General features: G+C 34.1%; 1 protein-coding gene across 1 annotated transcript; it reads right to left on the bottom strand.

The window, feature by feature from the left end:
* Positions 1–17,136: 17,136 nt before the first annotated feature.
* Positions 17,137–21,428, bottom strand: LOC148609244 (uncharacterized). The gene is made up of 2 exons (XM_088541784.1): positions 21,174–21,428; positions 17,137–18,286 (listed from the first exon to the last, which is right to left on the bottom strand). The coding sequence occupies exons 1-2, from the start codon at positions 21,218–21,220 to the stop codon at positions 17,977–17,979; spliced, it is 357 nt and encodes a 118-aa protein (XP_088397910.1). The 5' UTR covers positions 21,221–21,428; the 3' UTR covers positions 17,137–17,976.
* Between the last annotated feature and the right edge of the window lie 1,541 nt (positions 21,429–22,969).

The following is a 22,969-nucleotide window of genomic DNA, read 5'->3' as shown; positions in this document are numbered from 1 at the left end:
TTAACGTTTTCGAAAATTGTAGCCCTGCGCGGGTCAGGGTGTAAAAAGAATAGGCCCGAAGCAGCACTAAGCTTGTCGCAAAAGGCGACTTAATAGTGTTCAGAACCGTGGCTGGGGAATGGCGTACCCCTGGCATGTTACATGTCTGTAACAAAAACGTATGTGGTTTTCTATCGGAGTAGGAACCATTGGGCTCCGCCACAGGAGGCTTAATTGCCCGACCCTACCCACCTCTCCCTATTTCCAGTTTGAATCAAAGTTTGTCGACCTCATTGTCCTTGTGTCCCACCCCTTTTTCATTTCATCATCATGTTCATTTTATCATCAATTTTATGTTCATCGTCTGAATATAGCTTATCAGAACATATCTTCTGTAAAATTTGTTGAATCAAGATAATCAAGTGAATATATGGTGACTAACAAAACTACGAAATTCGGAAAAAATCCTTTGAGCACAATCCAAGGAGTTGAGTCCTCGAAGTGTAGCATGAACAAATTCAACAAAATTGATAACTCCTGTAAAATCAAAAAGGATGCTTAATACACACATATGGTGACTTACAATCCAGAAACTAGAACAAAATCCGTGTAGCGGTATATGTGTGTCCTTTAGTGTAAAATGTAGAAATTCAACAAATCATGATAACATATATAACCAGTAAAACTTGTCAAATCATAATGCCGGGGCAACTACATATGATGACTATCAATATTGAAATTTGAACAAAATTCGCCTAGCAATTAGTCGATCATTCATGCAATCTTAAAATAAATCGAGATAATTAGAATATATAGCTGTGAGAATTGAATATATCTTGGTAACGGTATATTATTTTTTTCTTGTAGTTTCCCATTTTGAATTGTCATATAGAATCAAAACAAGGACTCAAGAACACAATAATCCTTATGGAATGTTAAACTAAAGAAGTGGTAATGTTACATAGAAAGTGCAAAAGAACAACTACATACAATAATCAATGTGTTACATGTAATACGGAGTAGGCAATGCCTAAAGCAGCGAGCACCGTGAGCTTTACCATACATATGCCGTCTGTGCGAGATTCGAAAATATAATGAAGGACATTGCAAAAGGGGGGCGGGGTCGAATGAAAATTTTTGCTTCGCAAGCGCAACATTTTTATTTATAGTTAAGCAGCAAGCGAAATCAGTATTTTTATTTGAAAATCGGCCTTGTTAAATAATGGGGGGGGGGGGGTGGGTCTTTTTCCAATGAATGAGTAACTTGAATTTTTTTTTCCTAAATCCCAACCCCATACGCCCTTTCCCACCTGCTTTCAAAATGGTCGATAACTTTATAGCACTTCGCAATGCTTCACATTTTTAACCCTTATGAGCATCTCTAGCAACATCCTTTTCAGTTTTGGCCGGTAAGATCAATCTGTAAAGATACCGAAATATTACAATTTTTTACATATCTCATGTGACGTAAACAAAATTCAGACGCAACTGACAGCTACAAGCAAGAGTAATCAAGGGAACCAAGTTTATTTTTGTTAAGCAAGACAATGATTGCCTTTCCTATTTTAGAAAAAGCTATGCTTCGATTTGGGTAATACAATCGGAGTTATATTTCTTTCCAAGGCGGGTTAGGTTCTTTACAACAGCAACAGTGGAACAGATGAGATACACGTACGTACATCCACCTGTTTCCCGAAGTTTTTAAGAAACATCACATTCAAATAAGTAAAAAAGAATAGGAAAAGACTTGAAAACTATCAGAAAAGATGAACTTATTTTTACTGAAACGTAATCTCAACCTATATTTTTTTATTTGTTTGATTGAAGGAAATGATGAATTTTCGCCGTAAAGACATTCACTTTTTGTTACTTCCGGGACATGTTTCCTACTCCGATAGAAAACCACAGAAGGGTTTTTTAGCATGCGAAGAACGTTGCATCTTTCTCAACACATTGCACCACTATGGTTTGCGGCCAGTATTTTCCGTATTATGGCCTGACGACCCCAGCATGTTACATGCCAGGGGTACCCCATTCCCCGGCAAGGATTCTGAGCACTATTAAGTCGCCTTTTACGACAAGCTTAGTGCTGCTTCAGGCCTTTTCTTTTGACACCCTGACCCGCACGGGGCTATATTTTTCGAAAATGTTAAAATACTAAAAGAGCTAACAACAAAGAGAAAATAATTAAATTGATATCGTTTACATACGCCTCGATGTCTTGAAACCTATTCACAATGTTTTATATCAGACTTATGAAAGAGTTATCAAGGGAACCAAGGTTATAACGGTGATCAAAAGAATGTAATCGAGGGACAAAGACCAGACATGGAAAACAGACATACACAACAAAGAACATAAAGTAACTAAAATAATACATACAAAGTAACAAAAGCAAATGAGCAACTCGGACGCCACTAAAAACTGGAAGCATGGACCAGGTGCACCGGTAGGGTAAGCGTCCTCTGCTTTTCTAGAAACACCCGCCGAGTTGCTCATAAAAAGTCAAGTCCGGGGTAGACAAACGAGGAAAGGAAAACTATGACCCGTTGAATAAATCAGTTTTGATGGTGTAGATGGATACACAATAACGATCCACGAGTTCATGATGACAACCATAAAACTTCTGTAGTGATGACTTCGATCTTGTAGCAACATAACCCTGTTCCAGAAGCCTATTTGTTAGAGTTCTAGCGCGATACAAAAAGTCTGCGTAGGTTCGGCAAGCTCTGGCATAACGTATGAGTTGTGATATGAACACTCCATTCTATACGCAGGTGCTGAAGGGATGTTGCCACAGATGAAAGGAAAGTTGACAATGCTGAATGAAAAGTCATCACGTTTGTCATAAAGTTTGGTCAATAGTTTTTCTTTACCATCGATTTCTAAGTGTAGGTCAAGATATGAGGCTGACTTCACAGTGTCTGTAGTATCCTTTATCTCAAGTTCTTTTGGTTAGATGCGATGTATCAAATCCTCGAAATTAGGATTGTTTAAAGATAATACGTCATCTATATAGCGGAAACTGAGATTGAAGGATCTAGCCAAACGATATTCTTTTTTCTGATCAGATCAGCTATAAAGTCAGCCTCATAATAGTGAAGGAATAGGTCAACAAGTAAAGGAGCACAATTTGTTCCCATTGGAATGCCGACCGTTTGTTGAAAAACACGTCCACCACACTGGACAAATATGTTGTCCATTAAAAATTCCAGCATTTTGTAAACATCTTCATCTATATTTTTGGAAGATGATTTGGAATTATTTCTTACAAAGTATGAGGAATCTCTACCAAAAACTATATATTTGTATCTAGATGTGCCATCTTTTTTGGAAAAACAACGCTGTATAATGTTTTTAAATCGGGATTTTAACTGAGTATGGGGAATAGAAATTCTTGACTATTTGGTCAGTTTAAAAAAGGTGAAAAAAGTCTGTTATATTTCTTCGGCCTATTCGAAGTAACCCTATACCAGTGATCCTGCACAGGTTACTTACTGTGCACCATGTAATTCAGGTTATTTCTTTATAGACCGAAAAAATAATAAAAAAAAAGTCATTCCTAAAATAAATTAATTCTTCTGATGTCTTATCATTTCATTGGTAAACAATAATTTGGCTGTTATGCTATAATTTTAAATATATTTATTTATTTTTTATTTAATGTTAGTATGATTCATGAAGAAAAAAGAATGTTTAATTTCTGCCACAAACGAAACCTTAGCACCCAAATACTTTTCAAATTTTTTTGAAAGGATTTTTTTTAATTTTCAGAAATAATTGCTGTTCTCCTGTCAGTTGTTTTTTTCTCGTAATTGGTACCATAATTATTAAACTGAGTGTGAGGTAGGAATCTCAGTACTTATGTTAAGCAAACCTTTCATAAGCTAAGCCATAGTATAAAAAACTGGAATATCGAGAGACGCAGGCAAAACAGATCAAATATTATACCTCGTATAAAATTATACACTTTTCATTAATGTACAAATACGAATTATTCTGGTTGACCGAACTTCCTTCAACAGTCCAGGAAAGTGGTATTGAGTATACCAACCTAAACATAAATACCACCCTACCGTCAATCATAACAACCGCTTGAATCGGATTTTATTTTCGTATCCTTTTTCTTTCATTCGAATTATCCACCCTAAGTGAAGTGTCCTTAGATACACATGTAAATCACTAACATCAAATCAGTACGTGTAAACATGACTTGATTATAATTAAAAGTAACAAAAATAGACGACATTACATGAAGAGCCAAATCCTTTGTTTTATTCGCAATTCCTTTTTTAATTTGACATTCAAAAGACAGCATTAAATATTGAAACAACTTTTAACATGAGAATAAGTTTGCTATTTACTATTTAAATCCTGCATTTATATGTACTTTTATTTCTAAAATTAAGATTAATTGGACAAAACCTTCGTCGAGGAAAATTCTCCCTACTGTTAGAGTGCATCTGCGACGGAACAAATGTGAAAGATTAGACTTGTGAGTGTGGATTCTTAGTTCATTGGTAGCCTTTTTTATGAAACATTAACTGTTGTGAAACCAAATTGCTTGATAAGACAAAAATATATTTATTTTCTTACTTTAAGGTGAATAAGTGACGGTTTTGGTTTAAGATAAATGACCACAACGCATAATATTATAGTTGTAGTAGAGTTATTTATTTTGTCTAATCTGTACAATTCTTTTAGAGATTTAGAAAAAGAGCTCAAAGATCATTGCAAATACATCACAAGGGCACGATGATATTTACGCTGTTGTGCAGAACCGTTCAGGAAGTTGCTGTAATGTTGGTGAATCTCGAACGATTGCTTCATTCTCTCCCTTTACAGCAGAATATTCACCTGGAAATCTCTCACCATCTTATAAAGAAACTGATTCACGGATTAATAGTTCGCCATTTGAGGATGTTTACAATCACACTGATCACACACTAAGACCACAGATTAAAGAGAACAACTATGATTCAATTACATGTACAAACGATGAACATAAGGAACTTATACAACACTACTGATGAAACAACACCATTTAATATTATTGCAGAAGATGAATCCGAGTATGGCCATGTAGGGAATATTGATGAATAAGACGTAAGAGTAATATTCTACAAATTTCATTATTATTTACACAGTACAAGTATAGTAGATATAGTGTTGCCCAATTAACTTAATCTATTAATAATTCACTTTACAAGTTGTGTTTATGAGTCGTATTTTTGTTTTCTTTTTTTTAATTAAACTACTCAAAGTAACTCTAAATTAGGACAAACATTTTTGATAGTTGATCTCGACAGACTATATTCCGCATTATTTTCTTCAATCATTTTTCGTTTATCAAACTCGATTTTATGGTCATAAATATCTGCATTTCCCTCTTTACTTTCAATACTCAAAACTGTGTCATAGTAGCTTTCTTCCAGACCACGTGGTCTGCATTATGCTCTATATGATTATATAGGTCATAGGATGTTGTTTGATTGTTTCCACCGTTAAGCTCACGAGCGCGCGTAGAAAGCCTGTTCACCTGCGCATACACAACATCAGGTCTTTGAAAGTTTGAAACTGTACTAGTTACTAATAGGGTCAGGTTTTCCGTATGATAGCCTGACAACCCCAGCATGTAACACGCCAGGGATACCCCATTCCACCTCCTGGGGCACACATCCCAGTTGCTCTGTGAGCAGAGCGCCTACCCCCCGGCTAGGTTTCTGAGCACTATTTAGTCGCCTTTTACGACAAGCTTAGCGCTGCTGCAGGCCTATTCTTTTAACACCCGGACCTGCACGGGGCCTACAAGATTGAAGTGTTCACTGCAGACGGTTTAATGGTGGTCTTCGTAATCTCGTACATCGTTATTGTGTACTAATCTGCACCACGATAAATAATAAGTTTACAGTGTAATATTTTTTCAATCCTTTTCGTCAGTCCCTGCCTTGATATTTTATGAGGAACTAGGAGGATGTTTCTAGAAAAGAAGAAAACACTTACCCTGCCGATGCACCCGGTCAATGCTCCTAGTTTCAGGTGGAGTTCGATTGCTCGTTTGGTTTGTTTCCTTGTACGTGTTTTATTTCGATAGTTTTTTGTGATTTCATGTTCTTTGTCGTTTATGTCTGTTTCCATGGTTGGTCCTTGGAATATTTCTTTTGTTTCTGTCCAAATCTTGGTTCCCTTAGTTACTCTTGCTTACCTGGCTCCATAGTTTCCCTATAACGGTGTATATTCCTCCATGACGCAAAGAGATGTCGTTAGCGTTGATTGGATAACAAGAAGCTGGAATTATGTGGATAGTTACAATAATACGACCGTTGATCCTAGCATTTATGACATTCGGATATTCTCAAATCCGGTCAATGAGTAATCATGTGCTGAAACATTCTGTAAAAAATGAGATGGTACTTTTACTGAAAAGGCTCTTTATGTTTTGAGTTGTAATCATACGAGTTTAAGGCAAACGTTAAAAAATGATATTGTTATCACGGAGAATAAATGACAAAACTACCGTTTTACTTGTGTGCAAATAATACTTCTCTGAAATTCAAATCATTTTTACTTTGTGTAAAGAAAATTGACAAGTACAAATATATAACAAAATTACTAAATAGTGTAAAATTGTACCGATCATTTTGTGCCATTTGCCTTAATTTTCACTTTTTTTAATTGACATTAAAGACTGTTCAAAAGTTGTTGGAGATATTGTTCTTTTTAATTGTTTTTTTTTTTTAATTGTAATTATTCTTTGGTGTTGTTCTAACATATTGGTTTGAAAAGTAGCTAAAATCCATAGTTGGAATGATGCCGTCATTAGTGGTATGCAACTAACATTGCTATCAAACGTAATGGTGATCTTGACTGCAGCGTTTTGTTAGTAGATATATAATAGAGGTAACATTGCTCAAGAATTCTATGACTGTCTTTTATCTCAGATGTATCTTTATAGTACAGGTTTCATTTGCGGTGATTTCAATGGACGAGTTGGAAATCTCCAAGATTTTAATGATTCATTAGACTATTTGCAAAAACGTATTCCTATTGACGAAACAAGAAACGCATTTGGTGACTATTTGCTAGACTTTTTGAAGGACTCTAACTGCTGTATGATAAACGGACGTGGGGATTACTCGAAAGACAATTTTATGTTTGTTTCACCCATCGGGAAATCAGTAGTTGACTATATAATTGTCCCATATACAGTACTTCCGAATGTTTGTAACTTTGAAGTAAAACTGATTTCGTCTCTGATAATTGAAAATGGTGTTCAACTTTCGACGAATGCACGATTACCGGATCACTCTATACTTACCTGTTTATTTAGAATCTCAGAATATGATCAACTCAACAAGAACATATTAGATACAACCGAAAACGTCACTGATACTACGAATATAAAATATCAATCAACACGTAAATATAATGTTTCAAACATACCGCAAGACTTATTTACCAGTGAACGATGCATGCGATGTCTCGAAAATGTTATCGACTCTTTACTCGATATCCGCAATATTGACGATAGAATTAACACTATATACGAATCATTCATTGAAGCTATTCATCATGAAATGGACAACAAGGTTGACTACAAAGACTATACACCAAGTTCGAACAAACGTAAACGACGAAATGCTAAACCATACTGGAACAATGGTTTACGAGACTTATTGATAGAAACAAACAAAGCTGAGAAAAAATACCTACAATTTAAAGGAGACAGTCGGATTAAAAAATGAACTGAAAAACACGTTTAAAAGAAAGAGAAAAAGACAATTTGATAAACGTCTACGACAAGAAGAACGTAAATATGTGGCTCAAAGACTTCATAATATTAAAACGTTTAACCAGAAGAATCCGAAAGAATTTTGGCGGGAAGTAAACAAACTTAGACCCAGGAAAGATACAAAAACAATTGATAGCGTGATAATGGGTGACGGTAGTGTTTCTCATAACCCAAACGATATTCTGTCTAGATGGAAACAGGAATACGCGAAACTTTTTTCTGGTGATATTCAGAATGTGGACAATGATTTTATTGAACAATTAGAACAATTAAACACACAGTTAGAACAAGAATTTGAAAGTTTGAACCATACAAATGAAACGATTGATACTGAACAACAAAGTATAAACGATCCTATATCGATTGAAGAGGTTAAACGTGCGGTACATGGTCTAAAGAATGGTAAAGCAGTCGGAGTCGACAATGTTCGAAATGAAATTTTGAAAAGTGACAAACTAACCAACATTCTTCATGAACTATATAATGTTTGTTTTTCACATGGAATAGTACCTGATATGTGGTGCCAAAGTATCATCTGTCCGATTTTAAAGAATGGAAAGGACTACCGTGATCCATTAGGATACAGAGGAATTAGTCTTATGTCAACTGTCGCTAAAGTATTTAGTCAAATAATGAATGAAAGACTTGTTAGATATCTTGAGAACAATAATCTATTGAGTGAAGAGCAAAACGGATTTAGGTGTCTCTGATCATGTCTGGATCATATTTATTCCTTATGTACATTTTTGCGTAATAGAAAACTAATGAACTGTGATACTTTCTTGTGTTTCGTAGACTTTAGCAAAGCCTTCGACTCGGTCAACCATACTATTTTATGGAATAAACTTGTAAGTTCAGGTATACATGGAAATATGTTCAATACTATTAGATGTCTTTATTCGAAACTGAAAACTGCTGTCCGCTTGTCTCCCGGGATACTCACCGATTGGTTCTCAGTTGATACAGGAGTACGCCAGGGCGATAATCTTGCTCCAACGCTCTTTGCGTTATTCATTGACTGTTTAGTACCACAAATTAACAATTTATCATGCGGCGTTCAAGTTGGAAAGGATATGATAAGCTGCTTACTTTATGCGGATGATATTGTATTTATCTCTGATAGTCCATACGGTCTGCAACGCCAACTTGACGTCTTACATGAGTGGACAAAATTAAACTGTTTACATGTGAATATTGATAAAACAAAGATTATGCATGTTCGTAAAACAACAACTGACAGATGTGATTTATCGTTTATGCTTGGTAATACAGCAATTGACTTCGTTGATAGATATCACTATCTTGGTTTAACAGTCTCTGAAAATATAGACTACAACATATCTGTAAAAGAACTCTCAGTTGCGGCTAGCAGAGCACTTGGATCGTTAACCTCCAAATATCTTCATATGGGTAACATGGACTATGCTACATTCGCAAAGATATACGAAAATACTGTCATCCCCGTAATGGACTATGCGTCAGGCGTTTGGGGTTTGAAACGATATGATATATTAGAAAGACTTCAGTATCGGGCTATTCGTACTTTCTTAGGTGTTGGGAAAACCTCACCGATTCCAGCAATAACGGGCGATATTGGATGAACTCCAGTACATATAAACAATCAGTGTAACGCAATTAGATTGTGGTGTAGACTTATGAACTTAGCGGAATCCAGAATTTATCGAAAAGTGTTTAGTTGGGATGTTGAGATTTCGACACGATACAAAAATACATGGTTTAATAGTGTTAAAACAATTCTGAACAATTGTCTGGCAAATTTACTTAATCATACAGACAATCAAGACTTGATATCGACAAAGTACATTATTGACTCAGTAAAGACTACACTTATAGACAATTTCAAAATCGAGTGGAATACAAAAGTTCAAGACATGCCAAAACTTAGAACATATAAGCTATTTAAGACCGATTTTAGTACTGAAGCGTATGTGAAAAACTGTTTATCGAGGAAACAGCGATCAGTTATTGCCAGAATACGATGCGGGACACTACCATTAGAAGTGGAACAAGGCCGCAATCGCAATATTCCGTTAGACCGTAGATTCTGCAAAGTGTGTAACTCTAACCTCATTGAAGACGAAAACCACTATTTACTTTTGTGCTCTGGTTACGCAATTAGGCGAAATGAACTTATAGAACAGCTATCTTCCATAAATGTTGACTCTCCTTTAGATGCGCTAAAAGAACTGCTGACGAATAATTCCAAAATTGTTGCAAACTATATCATAGACTGTTTAGATATACGACGTGGTGTTATATAAAAACTTGCTTATTCAAACTTATTTCACCTATAACAAATGACGTTAAATTTATAGAACCCTCATTTTCTACTTAACTTAATGTGTACATATGACAGTGCTTCGTAAGCCTATCTGGCTGGCTGAAAATATATCTGTAATCTATGTATTTGAACATGAAAAATTCAGGTTGCACTTTAATAAATTATTTATTCATTCATTCATATATGATTTAGAATTGATCTTTTCACTGAACTTTCGTGATTTATCTAAATTAAGGGTCATCAAGTCATATAATTTTTTTCACGGTCTATTTCTTTTCAACGTTACAGTTCAATGATAATAGTCTTGTTGGGCAATCAAACGCAATAACTTATATTTCCATATGGTAAATTAATTATCGATTAATATAATAAATACATATTATTCAAATCCCTCCTGAGCATTTAATTTTCTTAATTTAGATTGAGGCCAATAATGAAGAGCATTTGAACCATCAGCAAGCACGACAGCGACAACAACATGACCATAAGGAAATATAAATCGAAATAATCATAGTATTCCTTTTCATCAAGACAATTGATAGATAGCATCGGAAAAAAAACGAAAAGGAAAGAGTAATAATCTATTTTGTTCCATTATTTAAATCAATATTTAAAAACCTGGTCACATGCAACTGAGATAGGTTGCCTCTAATCAGCCAATGGCGTTGTTGGATTGTACTCTTACAGATAAAAGTGCATATTTTTGTAAGACTAAATAGTAAAATTAAGTATATCCCGGTAAATAGTACATTTTGTGATTGCTCACTCTCGTTTTGGCACACGTACAATTAACATATGAATGTTTACTGTTTATTAGAAAAAAACTCAGCCGCAGAGTAACTGCGTAACAGGAGTATATAAATGTATATATAAATATAAAGTACATACATATAAACACAAAATATCACACATAAAGTTATCAAGACAATATTTTCACAATATTATTGCATACAAATAGTATATCTAATTAAACATCTTTTGCAGTTTTTGCATGAATATCGACACATTTATTAATACCTTTATATTGCAAAATTTTATCATGCCATGCATTTTTTCTCTACTTGGATACCTCGTATAATATGATGGTATAAACTTTCTTCTTAAGTCTAAAACTACATTATTATTACACTCACAAAAATAATGATATTCGTCCCCAAGACCAGTTCCACAAATTCTACATATTCTATCTTCCCTTGGGATATTCCTCCACCTCCCCGTTTCAATGGGAAACTTTATATTACATACCCTTAATCTACAAAAATTTATCCGGTAACTCAACTTTAATTTTAAAAGATAAGGCTCCAATTGAAATTCATGTTTAAAATTAGAATAATATTCACCTCTAGACGAGTTGTTCATATCAGTAAACCATTTTTGAATAAACTGGTCTTGAAGACGCTGCTTAATGTTAATTTTCATAAAATTACCATCAACATTCTCTTGGATATTCCATATTTTACTGAGTCCACAGTTATCAAATATAGATTTTAAATAGTTAATCCACTTAAAATTATATTCACCATGTTCACACATGTAGAATAATAATTTGTATAATTTACCAGACAGTTTATTTTCACTAGAAGCTAATTTATGCCAAAATCCAACCATTTTCAGTTTGATCTGCAGTTCAAGTGGAAATCTCCCAAGTTCCCCATAAACCATAAAGTTTGGCGTAGATGGTCTAACACCCAGTATACGTTTGCAGAACTGAAGATGTAATTTTTCAACATTAGCCTTATTTTTAAACCCCCAAATTTCCGAAGAGTATGTCAAAATAGGAACAACCAATACATCAAACAATTTTAAATGCAGATCAATCGGAATGGAAATATTTTGAATCTTTTTATATAGTGCATAAAGAGCTTTCTGAGCTTGGTCCACCAATTTTTTCCGTGCTTGGACAAAATTTCCATTGTAATTAAATAAAAGACCCAAGTAAACATAGGAGTCTTTTATTTCTATATTTTGATTAAACAATTTAAAAGAAACATGTTGATGTTATTTCCTTTTAGAGAAGATAACAACCTTTGTTCTTGCTACATTTATACTCAACTTCCAATCAGTACAATATTTTTCAAAGACAGAAAGTACCTTTTGTAACTCTGGTGCCGACTCCGCAAAAATAACAGTATCGTCGGCGTATAAAAGAATAAACAACTTTATATACATATTAAGGTTGTCCATAACCTTTTCACTCAACATTTTAAACCATCCACAGAGTTTTCAGACAAATATTCTTCCAAGTCATTAAGGTATAAGACAAAGAGAAAGGGAGATAACTTTTCTCCCTGCCTTACACCAATTTCACAAGTAAAGAATTCAGTTATTAATTCCCCACTCTTAACACAAGACTTAATATCAGTGTACATATTTAATATAACATTAAACATTTTCCCACCAATATTTTTTACAAGTTTTTGCCAAAGTCCCACCCTCCACACAGTGTCAAATGCCTTTCTAAAATCTACGAAGGCACAAAATAATTTTTTACCCGAATTCAAATATAATGAAATTAAAGCATGCATGACGAACATACTATCCTGAACAGAATAACCCTTTCGAAATCCACCCTGGGCATCAGTAATAATCCCAATCTCATCTGACAATTTATTAAGTCTCGAATTAAGAATAGAGGTAAACACTTTTCCCAGATTTGACGTAAGACAAATTGCACGGTAATTATCTAAATTGCTTGGGTCTCCCTTGTTTTTGTATAATGGTTTAATTATCCCTGTTAACCAAGAGTTTGGAATAATCCCCACATTAAACACCAGATTGAAAAGTTTTATATAAATAGGCAGGAATTGATGTACCGTGCTTTTTATATATTCATTAACTACTTCATCGTCCCCGGGAACTTTACCATTGCATAAATTTTTCACTGCTGACAAAATTTCGTCTTCTGAGATTTCCCTATCTAAAATATCAATAATATTGTTATTCTCTATATTGTCTAATAAATCTTCAATATTGTCTTCCTCTGCGTCATCGCTCTTATTTAGTGATTTAAAATATTCATACAACTGTTCAACTGTGATATTTACATCATTCTGAGACCCCCCTTTATCTAATCGTTTCAGAATTTTCCAAAATTTCTTAGAATCTTTTTTCGACAAATCCCGTAAATCAGATTCTAGTTTACGTTGAAAATCTCTGAAACTTTTTAGTTCAGCCTTATATGCCTTCCCTGAAAACTTCATATCATCCCGGTTTTCTTTATTTTTTATAAAGCTATACCTATTCTTTGCCCTGTGAAATACTTTTCGTTTTTCTTTACATGCTGCATTGAACCAAACTTGACCCGAAGATTTTCTTTTTATAGCTGAACTTCTACGGAATGTAAATACTTTCTCAGCGGTACTTTTAAAAAGATCGCAAATTTTGTCAACAGCACTATTTAGGTTACAGACCACCAATTCAACCAATGAGCATTCGGAACATACGCAAAAATAGTCCTACGCAAAAATTACCCCTGTTCCTCATAGTGCTGTGAAAAAAGTTCTCATCTTATTTAAAAAATTTAAACAGTTTCTGAAAGGAAAAACATTTCTGTACATTTTATAGGTGCATTTTGCTTCTTGTGATGTGAAGCCTAATCTCCATAATGATTTTTAAATATACCCCTATCTTGTGAAAACACTGGGATTTCCCATGCTATTTATAGACCCTTCCGGTGACCAGTACTGCACTGCAAGTCTGCTAACCCCACATGCCATTCTGAGGATTGTGAGCTGACATATGTAGAATCATGCTGATATATAGTCCTCTGCAGGTTAAAGTTAAGGTAAAGTCCAGAGAAGCCATTGAATATTGTGAAATTAGCATAGAAGCCTATGGAAAGTGGAATTAGTGGTTTTTAGCCTTTATGCGTATTTTTGCGTCATCACCTTGACCTGGATTAAATTCCCCAGACACGATAAACTGGTCTGCCCAGTCTGGACACCACTGCACATGCGTGGGTGGATTACTACAATTATCATTGGAATGCGTAGTAAAACGCCGAAGCATGAACACAAAAATAGAAACCACAATGAACGTCTGAAAACAAGGGATTAAAATCAAGTATATTGAATTCTTTTATCAAAGGGAATATTTTAGACGACAAAAGTAAATAATCAACTAAGGACACATTATTACATGTAGTTAAACCTTTCATATAATCATTTCCAGGTAATCTACTATTACCTATATATAAATTGTTGCGTTTACAAAAATCTATAAGTTTATACCCATAATTATTGGGCGCTGAGTTATCCCTTGAAGACCGCTTTAAAGGTACACTGTTTTCTAATAATTTCTGAAAATCATAGAGATACAACATCAAGTTTTCATAATCAAAATCTTCTAAATTTTCAAAAAGACTGTCATCGGGAATAACAACATCGTCCAATAATTTCGTTCTTGCATTCATATCACCAACAATTGTAGGTAAACAATTAAATCTATTACACATATCTATCATTTCTGTTTCAACCTCGTTAAATGCTTCATTACTTGTATACCTTGTATTTTCTGGTGGTAAATACATACACCCAATAAGCAGACTTTTATCAAAATCAAATAATTTTTGGTCAATAATAAGCCACTGTACAAATTCAGAACTAGAATTTGGAAATTTGAAAAAATGTTCAAAATTTTTCTTGTAGCAAATAATTATACCACCAGATTTCTTATCACATTTCGATCTGTGTTTTGCGAAATAACTATACCCTTCAGGCATTTCAAGTACATCAAAATTATCAGTCTTAGATTCCAAAAATATCAGTACGTCATTCTTGATAATTAGTTCCTGAAATTCAGGTAACAATAATTTAGACCTCAATCCACAAACATTTAAGCATACAAAGTTCAGATTTTCAGTTAAATTTTTACTGCTTGACAAATCACTCCTGTTACGGAGTTTGGCCTAGCTATGCTTTTGCTGTTTACCTTGCTTTTCAGCAGGCGACGGAGTAGTGGTGGCGCTAAGATTGCGTTTAGTACGCATGGCTGGTGTGTGTACAATTGCTTCAGTCTGTGACTGAGAGTTTGACATAAAAGAAGTCATTTGATTAATAATTTTGTCTACACCTTTACCACTAATGTGTACACCACTGGAATCATTAACATCATATAAAGACCTAGGTGTATTACCATTGTCAATGAAAACACTATAAATATCAATTAAAGATACAGATTTGTCTCTTTTACTGAGCTTAGTAAGAAAGCTGTTAACAGCTTTGGTTGTGTCATTAAGTTTTATAATGTGTTGACCTTTGCCTTTACGGGGAAGTACTGTACACAGGCCTACTCGAGTTTCAGGAAATTTTGTCTTAATACAGCCAAGGGCACGTGTCACACTTAAATTCACCTCATCTGGATCATTCCTGTTTCGGGTGATATCATTGGTGCCAAGACACACTATGACATTCTCAACACAACAGTTGGTTTCTTCAACCAAAGGAGTCACATGTTCAAGCAATTCATCAATTTTCTCAAACGATGCACCTGATACTGAAGCGTTTAAAACGTCAGGACTGAAATCACCCAGTCGTTTACAATTTGAGGCACCCAAAAGCACAGTTTTACCATTTGATGTTTCGAATCTAGAATTAAGTTCGGCAATTGACTCATCATCGTCCTGTAGCGTCTGAGCCATGCTTCGCCTACCTTCAATAATTTCGGCAGCATATTCCCCCATTTCTCGTCTTGTTTGATCATCCCGAGACTTTACACAATCACGTTTAATGTGACCAGGCAACTTGCAATAATTGCAGAAAACCTCTTCCAAAGTCTTTCGTTATATGACCTAGCTGATGACAATTATAGCACTCACGCTGTCTAATGGGTTTGTCTTTACACTTAAAAGAGGGGTGGTCAGTACCATTACAGAATTTACAAGCGGTTCTGTTATTGTCAGCAAAAAGCCTGACTTCATGCTTACCAAATAGCACTTTGTTAGGCAGAACAGGTACACAATTGAGGAGTTGTAAATATCTCGTATCATTTTCAATGTTAGTGTCTTTGATATAGCCTCGCTTAACAGAACCTTCAACAACCTGCCTATATCTAGTCATGTTAGTTGTAACGAATATGTCACTTAGTTCGTAAGGAATGTCTTTAATTGTAACATTCGTTAACTGGCTATCTACATTAACAAAACTGACTGACCTGTCTCGAATTTTAAGTCCCACGGACATTAGTATATCCTTTTGACTTTTCTCATTTAAAGAAACAACACAATTGTTCTCTGTTAGCTGTATAGCATTACTATTTTGTCTAGGAACCACAGATTCAATTGCGTTAAGTACCTCTGTATGTTTTAAGCCATTAAAAAACTTCGTTGAGAAGTGAATAGATAGGTCTCTGTTAACATCGCCCATTATGGACGTGAACTCTAATCAGTCCAACACAAGAGATCACAACAGATCAACACACAATAATCATATAAATGTCAAAACCTGGTGCAAAACACCAGATAAAAGTATGTATTCCTGCAGCATGTTGTTTTGTCAACATATTTACACAGAATCTTACTCCATAGTGTCTTAAAACAAATCCAATTAACAAATTTTCAAGACCCCGCAAAAAACACGACCATTGCCAACAGGGGTCGACAATCCAAGCCAATGTTGAACATGTGTTTACAAACCTCTACTATTAGTCCGAGTTGCTCATTTGCTTTTGTTACTTTGTATGTATTATTTTAGTTACTTTAGTTGTGTAATCAATAATCCTTTAATTTATTTTATAAAATTATACATATACATTCGAGTATTTGTTAGAACCAGGCAAAATGAAAAAAATAGAAACATGCCTGTAAAAAAAACATCGATTTGACAATATAACTTGGTCCAAGGATGATTGTTATCTTTGAAAAAACTGCACTGCATCACTGGATTTGTTCAGAACTTTTTCAATATGAGAGATAGAAGAGATTTTCATGCCACTGAAGACCCACATAATGGTATGCTATAACAAATTAAACAAACTGTGTGAACATATTCACAATGGAAAAGAATGATGCGCATAATACACAAACAAGTAGAGAGACACATAATGTATAATATGACTATATGACAGCAAGTACAAAATGACATTTCAGAAAGATTTAATGACAGTTAACAATATTTAGCAATACCAGTAATGTTAATGAATCATAAGAATTCACGAGTTCATGATATTTAATAGTATTTGGATGCACATTTACATTTCTAGGCAAATATTTACGTCTAACATTATTGAAGAAAGTACATTTAAATACGAAGTGGAACTCATCACCAAGTCCGGTACTATTTCATAGATTACAATACCCCTCAAGGCTATCAATATGTTTAATGAGTACATTGTTATTTAGACAACGATAGAATATTTCATAAAAAGGTTTTTGACGGAGTTATCTGCCCTTAAAATTTTCATATTCAGGGCATTTCAATGAAATTTTAACTTAATATGCCAAATTGATATGAAACATTTTCTTTTTTCGTTGATTATGCTGGTACAATAGATAAATTACACTTTCAAAATTGTTTGGTGTCACCGGCCTTTGTGTAATTCTTGTAGAGACTGAATCTAAACCCTTATACTTCAATGAAATCATTTCAATGATTAAAACTAGTTGCGCCTACAAATTACATAATTCAATGCAAACACACCCATATACCAGTATCCTCCTCTCTGATAACTTAACTATATAACTGAAAGTCATGACTTAAATAGATGTCACATAATTGAAAGGTGAACATTATCACCCTCATTAAGCTATCGTTAAAATACGTTTCTAGTTGAAATAATTTTGTTCCATGTAAAAGTCGCTTGATTAACACATTAGTTGTCATAACATCGGACTTTTGATGCTGCATTAAGGTGTTCAGCAAGAGTTATGGCAGTATCTGCATTTTCATATCTTGGGTACATTCTGTATTTATTTTTCATCTAATTTTCCGAGGTGAGTGTACTCGGAATAATCTTCTACAACGATTTTAAATTTCTTTGTTTCGTTTGCAGTATTGTACGCACTTTCGCATTCTTCAAATTCAGTGTTTAAACAGGCCATTGAATCATAGTTGCTTTCTTTTTGGAACTGTTGTCTTAATGTGTAGTCGGTGTGATCATACATGTAAACATCCTCAGATGCTGATGAAGAAATGAAGAATTTTCTTGATTGATTTTGTACTACGGCATAAACATTCACTTGTCCTTTGTATCCTTTAACGCCGGATTTGGGTGAATTCCTACAAGTAAAGTATGAATATCTTTATTTCCTTCAGTATTAACATATCTGGAACCATATTAATTGTTAGTAATAAAAAAGTGCTAAACTTACAATAAATAAACCGACGGATTTATCGCTTCGCCAGTTTACTATAAAATGACAAATCCCATTTAGATTTTATTCGGTGAACTGTGTGATCACTGTGCTATGTTTCGTATTTCAATAAATTGTTTGATTGCTTCAACAAGTACACGAGTGTAAGAAATTTAAAATTCGTTTTTGATTGAAAATATTTAGGCACAAATGCTGCAAGCCTTAAATTTGTCCAATATTAAGTTATTAAGTTAAGCATCACGGGTATCACGTGTTGTCATAGCGAAATAATACGGACTGTAAACGTTGTTTCTTCGTTTGATAAGTGTTTTACATTTCGGGTTGCTGACTTGGAACTCAACAATCTAGATAAGAAACTACACATTGGTGTCTTAAAACACAATATTACAAATTAATTATTACACTAAGTGGATTTGCTTTTCGAATTACTCGAGTTTGACGAGTGAAAAGGGAAAATTAACTTTGTGTAATGGCCAATTAGTAAAATTGTGCTATAAAGTGTTTTATCGCCTGTAACGCGCTTTAAAAACATCGGGGTTTTGACAATATCGGCCTTTCATAATTTACCAGAGTCACATTAAGTAACCCCTCAAATAATATGAGTCATTATCAGAGTACAAAAGAAACTGCTTTATAAGTTTTAAAACACACCTAAAACAGTATATTCCAATAATTAATAAAAATAATTCAAACTGCTAGTAATCCAACTGCAACATAAACTACAAAAACAAAAAGTCACATTTAAATGCATCTATTTACAAGTATATTAAATTGCATGTTTTCCAGACTGGTCTGCAAGGCTTTTGCATCCTCGATTACATCATGAGCGGCATTTAATATGCCTAACAAATCAGTCATTACGTGATTTCAAAATACTCATATAGTCATGACCATTTATCACATCATATACTTTTTCTATCAAAAATACGCTTCTAAATCTAATCTTAAAGAAGACTTGGACAAAAATTTCTTTTTCTATTTTTTTTTTGGTGTAATTTCTTTGTTATACGGAACGTTTGATTGAAGATATATTGATATATTTTATAGTCCCGTGCAAGTCCGGGTGTTAAAAGAATAGGCCTGCAGCAGCGCTAAGCTTGTCGTAAAAGGCGACTAAATAGTGCTCAGAACCCTAGCCGGGGGCTAGGGCGCTCTGCCCACAGAGCAACTGGGATGTGTGCCCCAGGTGGTGGAATGGGGTACCCCTGGCGTGTTACATGCTGGGGTTGTCAGGCTATAATACGGAAAACCTGACCGCAAACCATAGTGGTGCACCGTGTTGGGAAAGATGCCACGTTCCTCGCACGTTAAAGAACCCTGCTGTGGTATTCGATAGGAGTAGGAACCTTTGCGCTCCGCCACAGGAGGTTAAATTGCCCTACCTTACCCATCCCCCCTTTTTCCAGTGGTAATCTAAATTTGTCGACCCTATTATCCTTTTGACCCATCCTTTTTTCATTTCATGTTCATTTTATCATCCATTTCATGTTCGTCGTCTGAATATAGCTGAAATATTGCTGCTCGGACGTTAAACCCCAACAAACAAACAAACAGATATATTTTATAAAATCGCCGATGACCAAAGCCAAGCCGCATAGTTTAAATTAGTCATTTGGTCATGTGACCGTGTTACTGGTTCTGAATGTTTAGATCGAGTGGTTAAAATGTGTAGGGGTGTCGCTATTGTTTCTTAATTTCTACAAATGAGAGTTGAAATAGGGAAAGTTCGGGTTTGCCAGTGAATCTTAATATGCAGTCGTAGCAATAAAAACATTTGAAGTAGTACTTCTCTACATTGTAATGGGTTGTACGTTCCGGTTTTCATTTATGTATATCAATTAGATGGATGTGAAAACAAATTAATCCATCTAACTTTAAGGCATGTGTTACTTTTCGACCATTCAGAGTGCAGCACTTCCAATCTACAGTTAGTGCGCGGGTTAGAATGTTAATAATTTGTCCTGAACATAACGGAGGTCGAGCCGCTGGCGAGACTTTTTAATTGTTAGACAAATATATGAACTTCTAACCCACTTGGAAGGCTTGCTTAATCGACACCAAATCTTTTATCTGACAATGTGCTACTTCATGATTTACACGAGCTGAGGTTTCATGGTCAACTATAGTTATTTAAATAATTTTTTCAACATGAACGGGTCGGAATTCGATTATCTTCCAAATTTTCACAGGATTTGATAATATTGAGAAGATCATAGTTATCGTAGATATACTGTATTCAAAAGGTTAAAGTGCGTTAAATATTCCGACAAATAATGAAGAGAATGTGCAATTTTGAAGCTGATTAGTAAAAAATATTCACAATTCTCAGTTATTCTGAAGTAACATGCTGAAAAAGGGATTGTATAACACTTACAGTTTCCGATTTTATTAATCCTGTTGCGATTGGAAAAAAATAGCAAAAGTATCAGTTTCGTTGTGCAAAAAATGAGCATATACCAATATAAAGGTGTTTTCAATAAATTTATATGATAATACGATAAGCAAAACATATCTTTGAAAACTAAATTCCTTAAATTATTATGACATTAACAGAATAAGATAAGTTAACTGGTGTGTGTTTTTGGAAACACCATTATACCGATATACGCACACTTCTTGTACAACGAAACATTTTTGCCATTTTCCCATTCGCCACAGGATTGATTGAACCGGAAACAGTAATGATTCAGCCTGTGTTAATACCATCACTACAGAAGTTTTACGGTCGACATCACAATCTGGTCGACCGATATAAATCTCCCAGATGAGACAAGATATTTTACAATACCAACCGAACTGGACACCTTCTATCCGCAATAATGTAGCTCCTTTGACACATGTCAAAGTTGCAAGGTCATAGAATTCACTACCGTTTTCTGTAACAATATTATTCACACCCCTATCCTGAGAGTGCGTTGAAATTAGTTCAATAAAATGTTCTTTAAATGCATTATATTTGAAGTACACAAGTATCAATACAGGTCCAGCTAAACTTAATGTTTATATTTTCGATTTCATTTTTGTGTAATCTTTTTTTCTCTATCATCTACCTGTCTGAATATAGCTGAAATATTGCTGCTCGGACGTTAAACCCCAACAAACAAAAATCTATCATCTACAACAACCGTGCTATCATGTTAGTGCGATTAGAGAGATTACGTTTTATTTCTTTTCAAATCTTTATATGGCAAGCCAAAGTGGACAAAAATTCAATTGGATTTCTAATATTAGAAAATGCATTTGTTGTATTCAATTACGATTTTTTAATATTAGAAAATTATTTTGGAATATTAAAAAAAAGTGACTGATTTTGCAATATTGCAAAGTGATTTTCTAATATTACAAAGTCATTTTCTAATATTAAAAATTCAATTTGTAGTATTACAAAATGTGTGCTGTTTTGTAATATTACTGAATCAGGAATTTGTAATACTAGAAAACGATTTTTTAATATTACAAAATGAATTTCTAATATTAAAAAATATTTTCTGATATTAAAAAAATGATTTTGTAATATTAAAAAGTATGTTTTTTAATATTACAAAAATAAGTGTTTTTTAATATTAAAAAAAATGATTTTTCAATATTACAAATTAGATTTCTAATATCACAAAACATTTTTTTTAATATTCAAAAATCGGTTGAATTTCTAATACTAAAATTCAAATTTTCAATATTAGAAAATGATTTTCTAATATTAGAACATAATTTTGTAATATTAAAAAATGTGACTGATTTTGCAATATTGCGAAGTGATTTTCTAATATTACAAATTCATTTTCAAATATTACAAATTCAATTTGTGATATTAAAAAATGTGTGATGTTTTATGATATTACTAAATCAGGACTTTGTAATATTCGGAAATGAATTTTAATTTTAATATTACAAAATGAAGTTCTTATATTAAACAATCTTTTCTTTTATTAAAAAAATGATTTTGTAATATTAAAAGAAATATTTTGTAATATCAAAAAAAATATTTTGTAATAATAAAAAAATGATTTTGTAATATTAAAAATTCATTTTCTAATATTACAAAATATTGATTTTTGTCCACTTCGGCTTGCCATATTTTTTAGGTAACATTTTGACCATATATTGATTTTTATCGCATGATTAATTGCTTTGTGTAATCAAGTTCAAGATCAAATCACAATGTGATACTTAACTAAATATGAATGATTACGCCCTGGTGGACCCGTGCAGGTCCGGGTGTTAAATGAATAGGCCTGCAGCAGCGCTAAACTTGTCGTAAAAAGCGACTAAATAGTGCTCAGAAACCTAGCCGGGGGCAACTGTGCACCAGGGGATGGAATGGGGTACCCCTGGCATGTTACATGCTGGGGTTGTCAGGCTATAATACCGAAAACCTGACCGCAAACCATAGTGGTGCACCGTGTTGGGAAAGATGTCACACTCCTCGCACGTTAACGAACCCTGCTGTGGTATTCGATAGAAGTAGGAACCTTTGCGCTCCGCCACAGGAGGTTAAATTGTCCGACCTTACCCATCCCCCTTTTTTCTAGTGGCAATCAAAATTTGTCGACCTTATTATCCTTGTGCCCCGTGCAGGTCCGGGTGTTAA

This window comes from Perna viridis, chromosome 8 (assembly GCF_037379345.1).
Source record: "Perna viridis isolate PV_CMFRI_1.1 ecotype Kerala chromosome 8, ASM3737934v1, whole genome shotgun sequence".
Taxonomy (NCBI): domain Eukaryota; kingdom Metazoa; phylum Mollusca; class Bivalvia; order Mytilida; family Mytilidae; genus Perna; species Perna viridis.
This window is presented reverse-complemented; position numbering and strand designations above follow the sequence as displayed.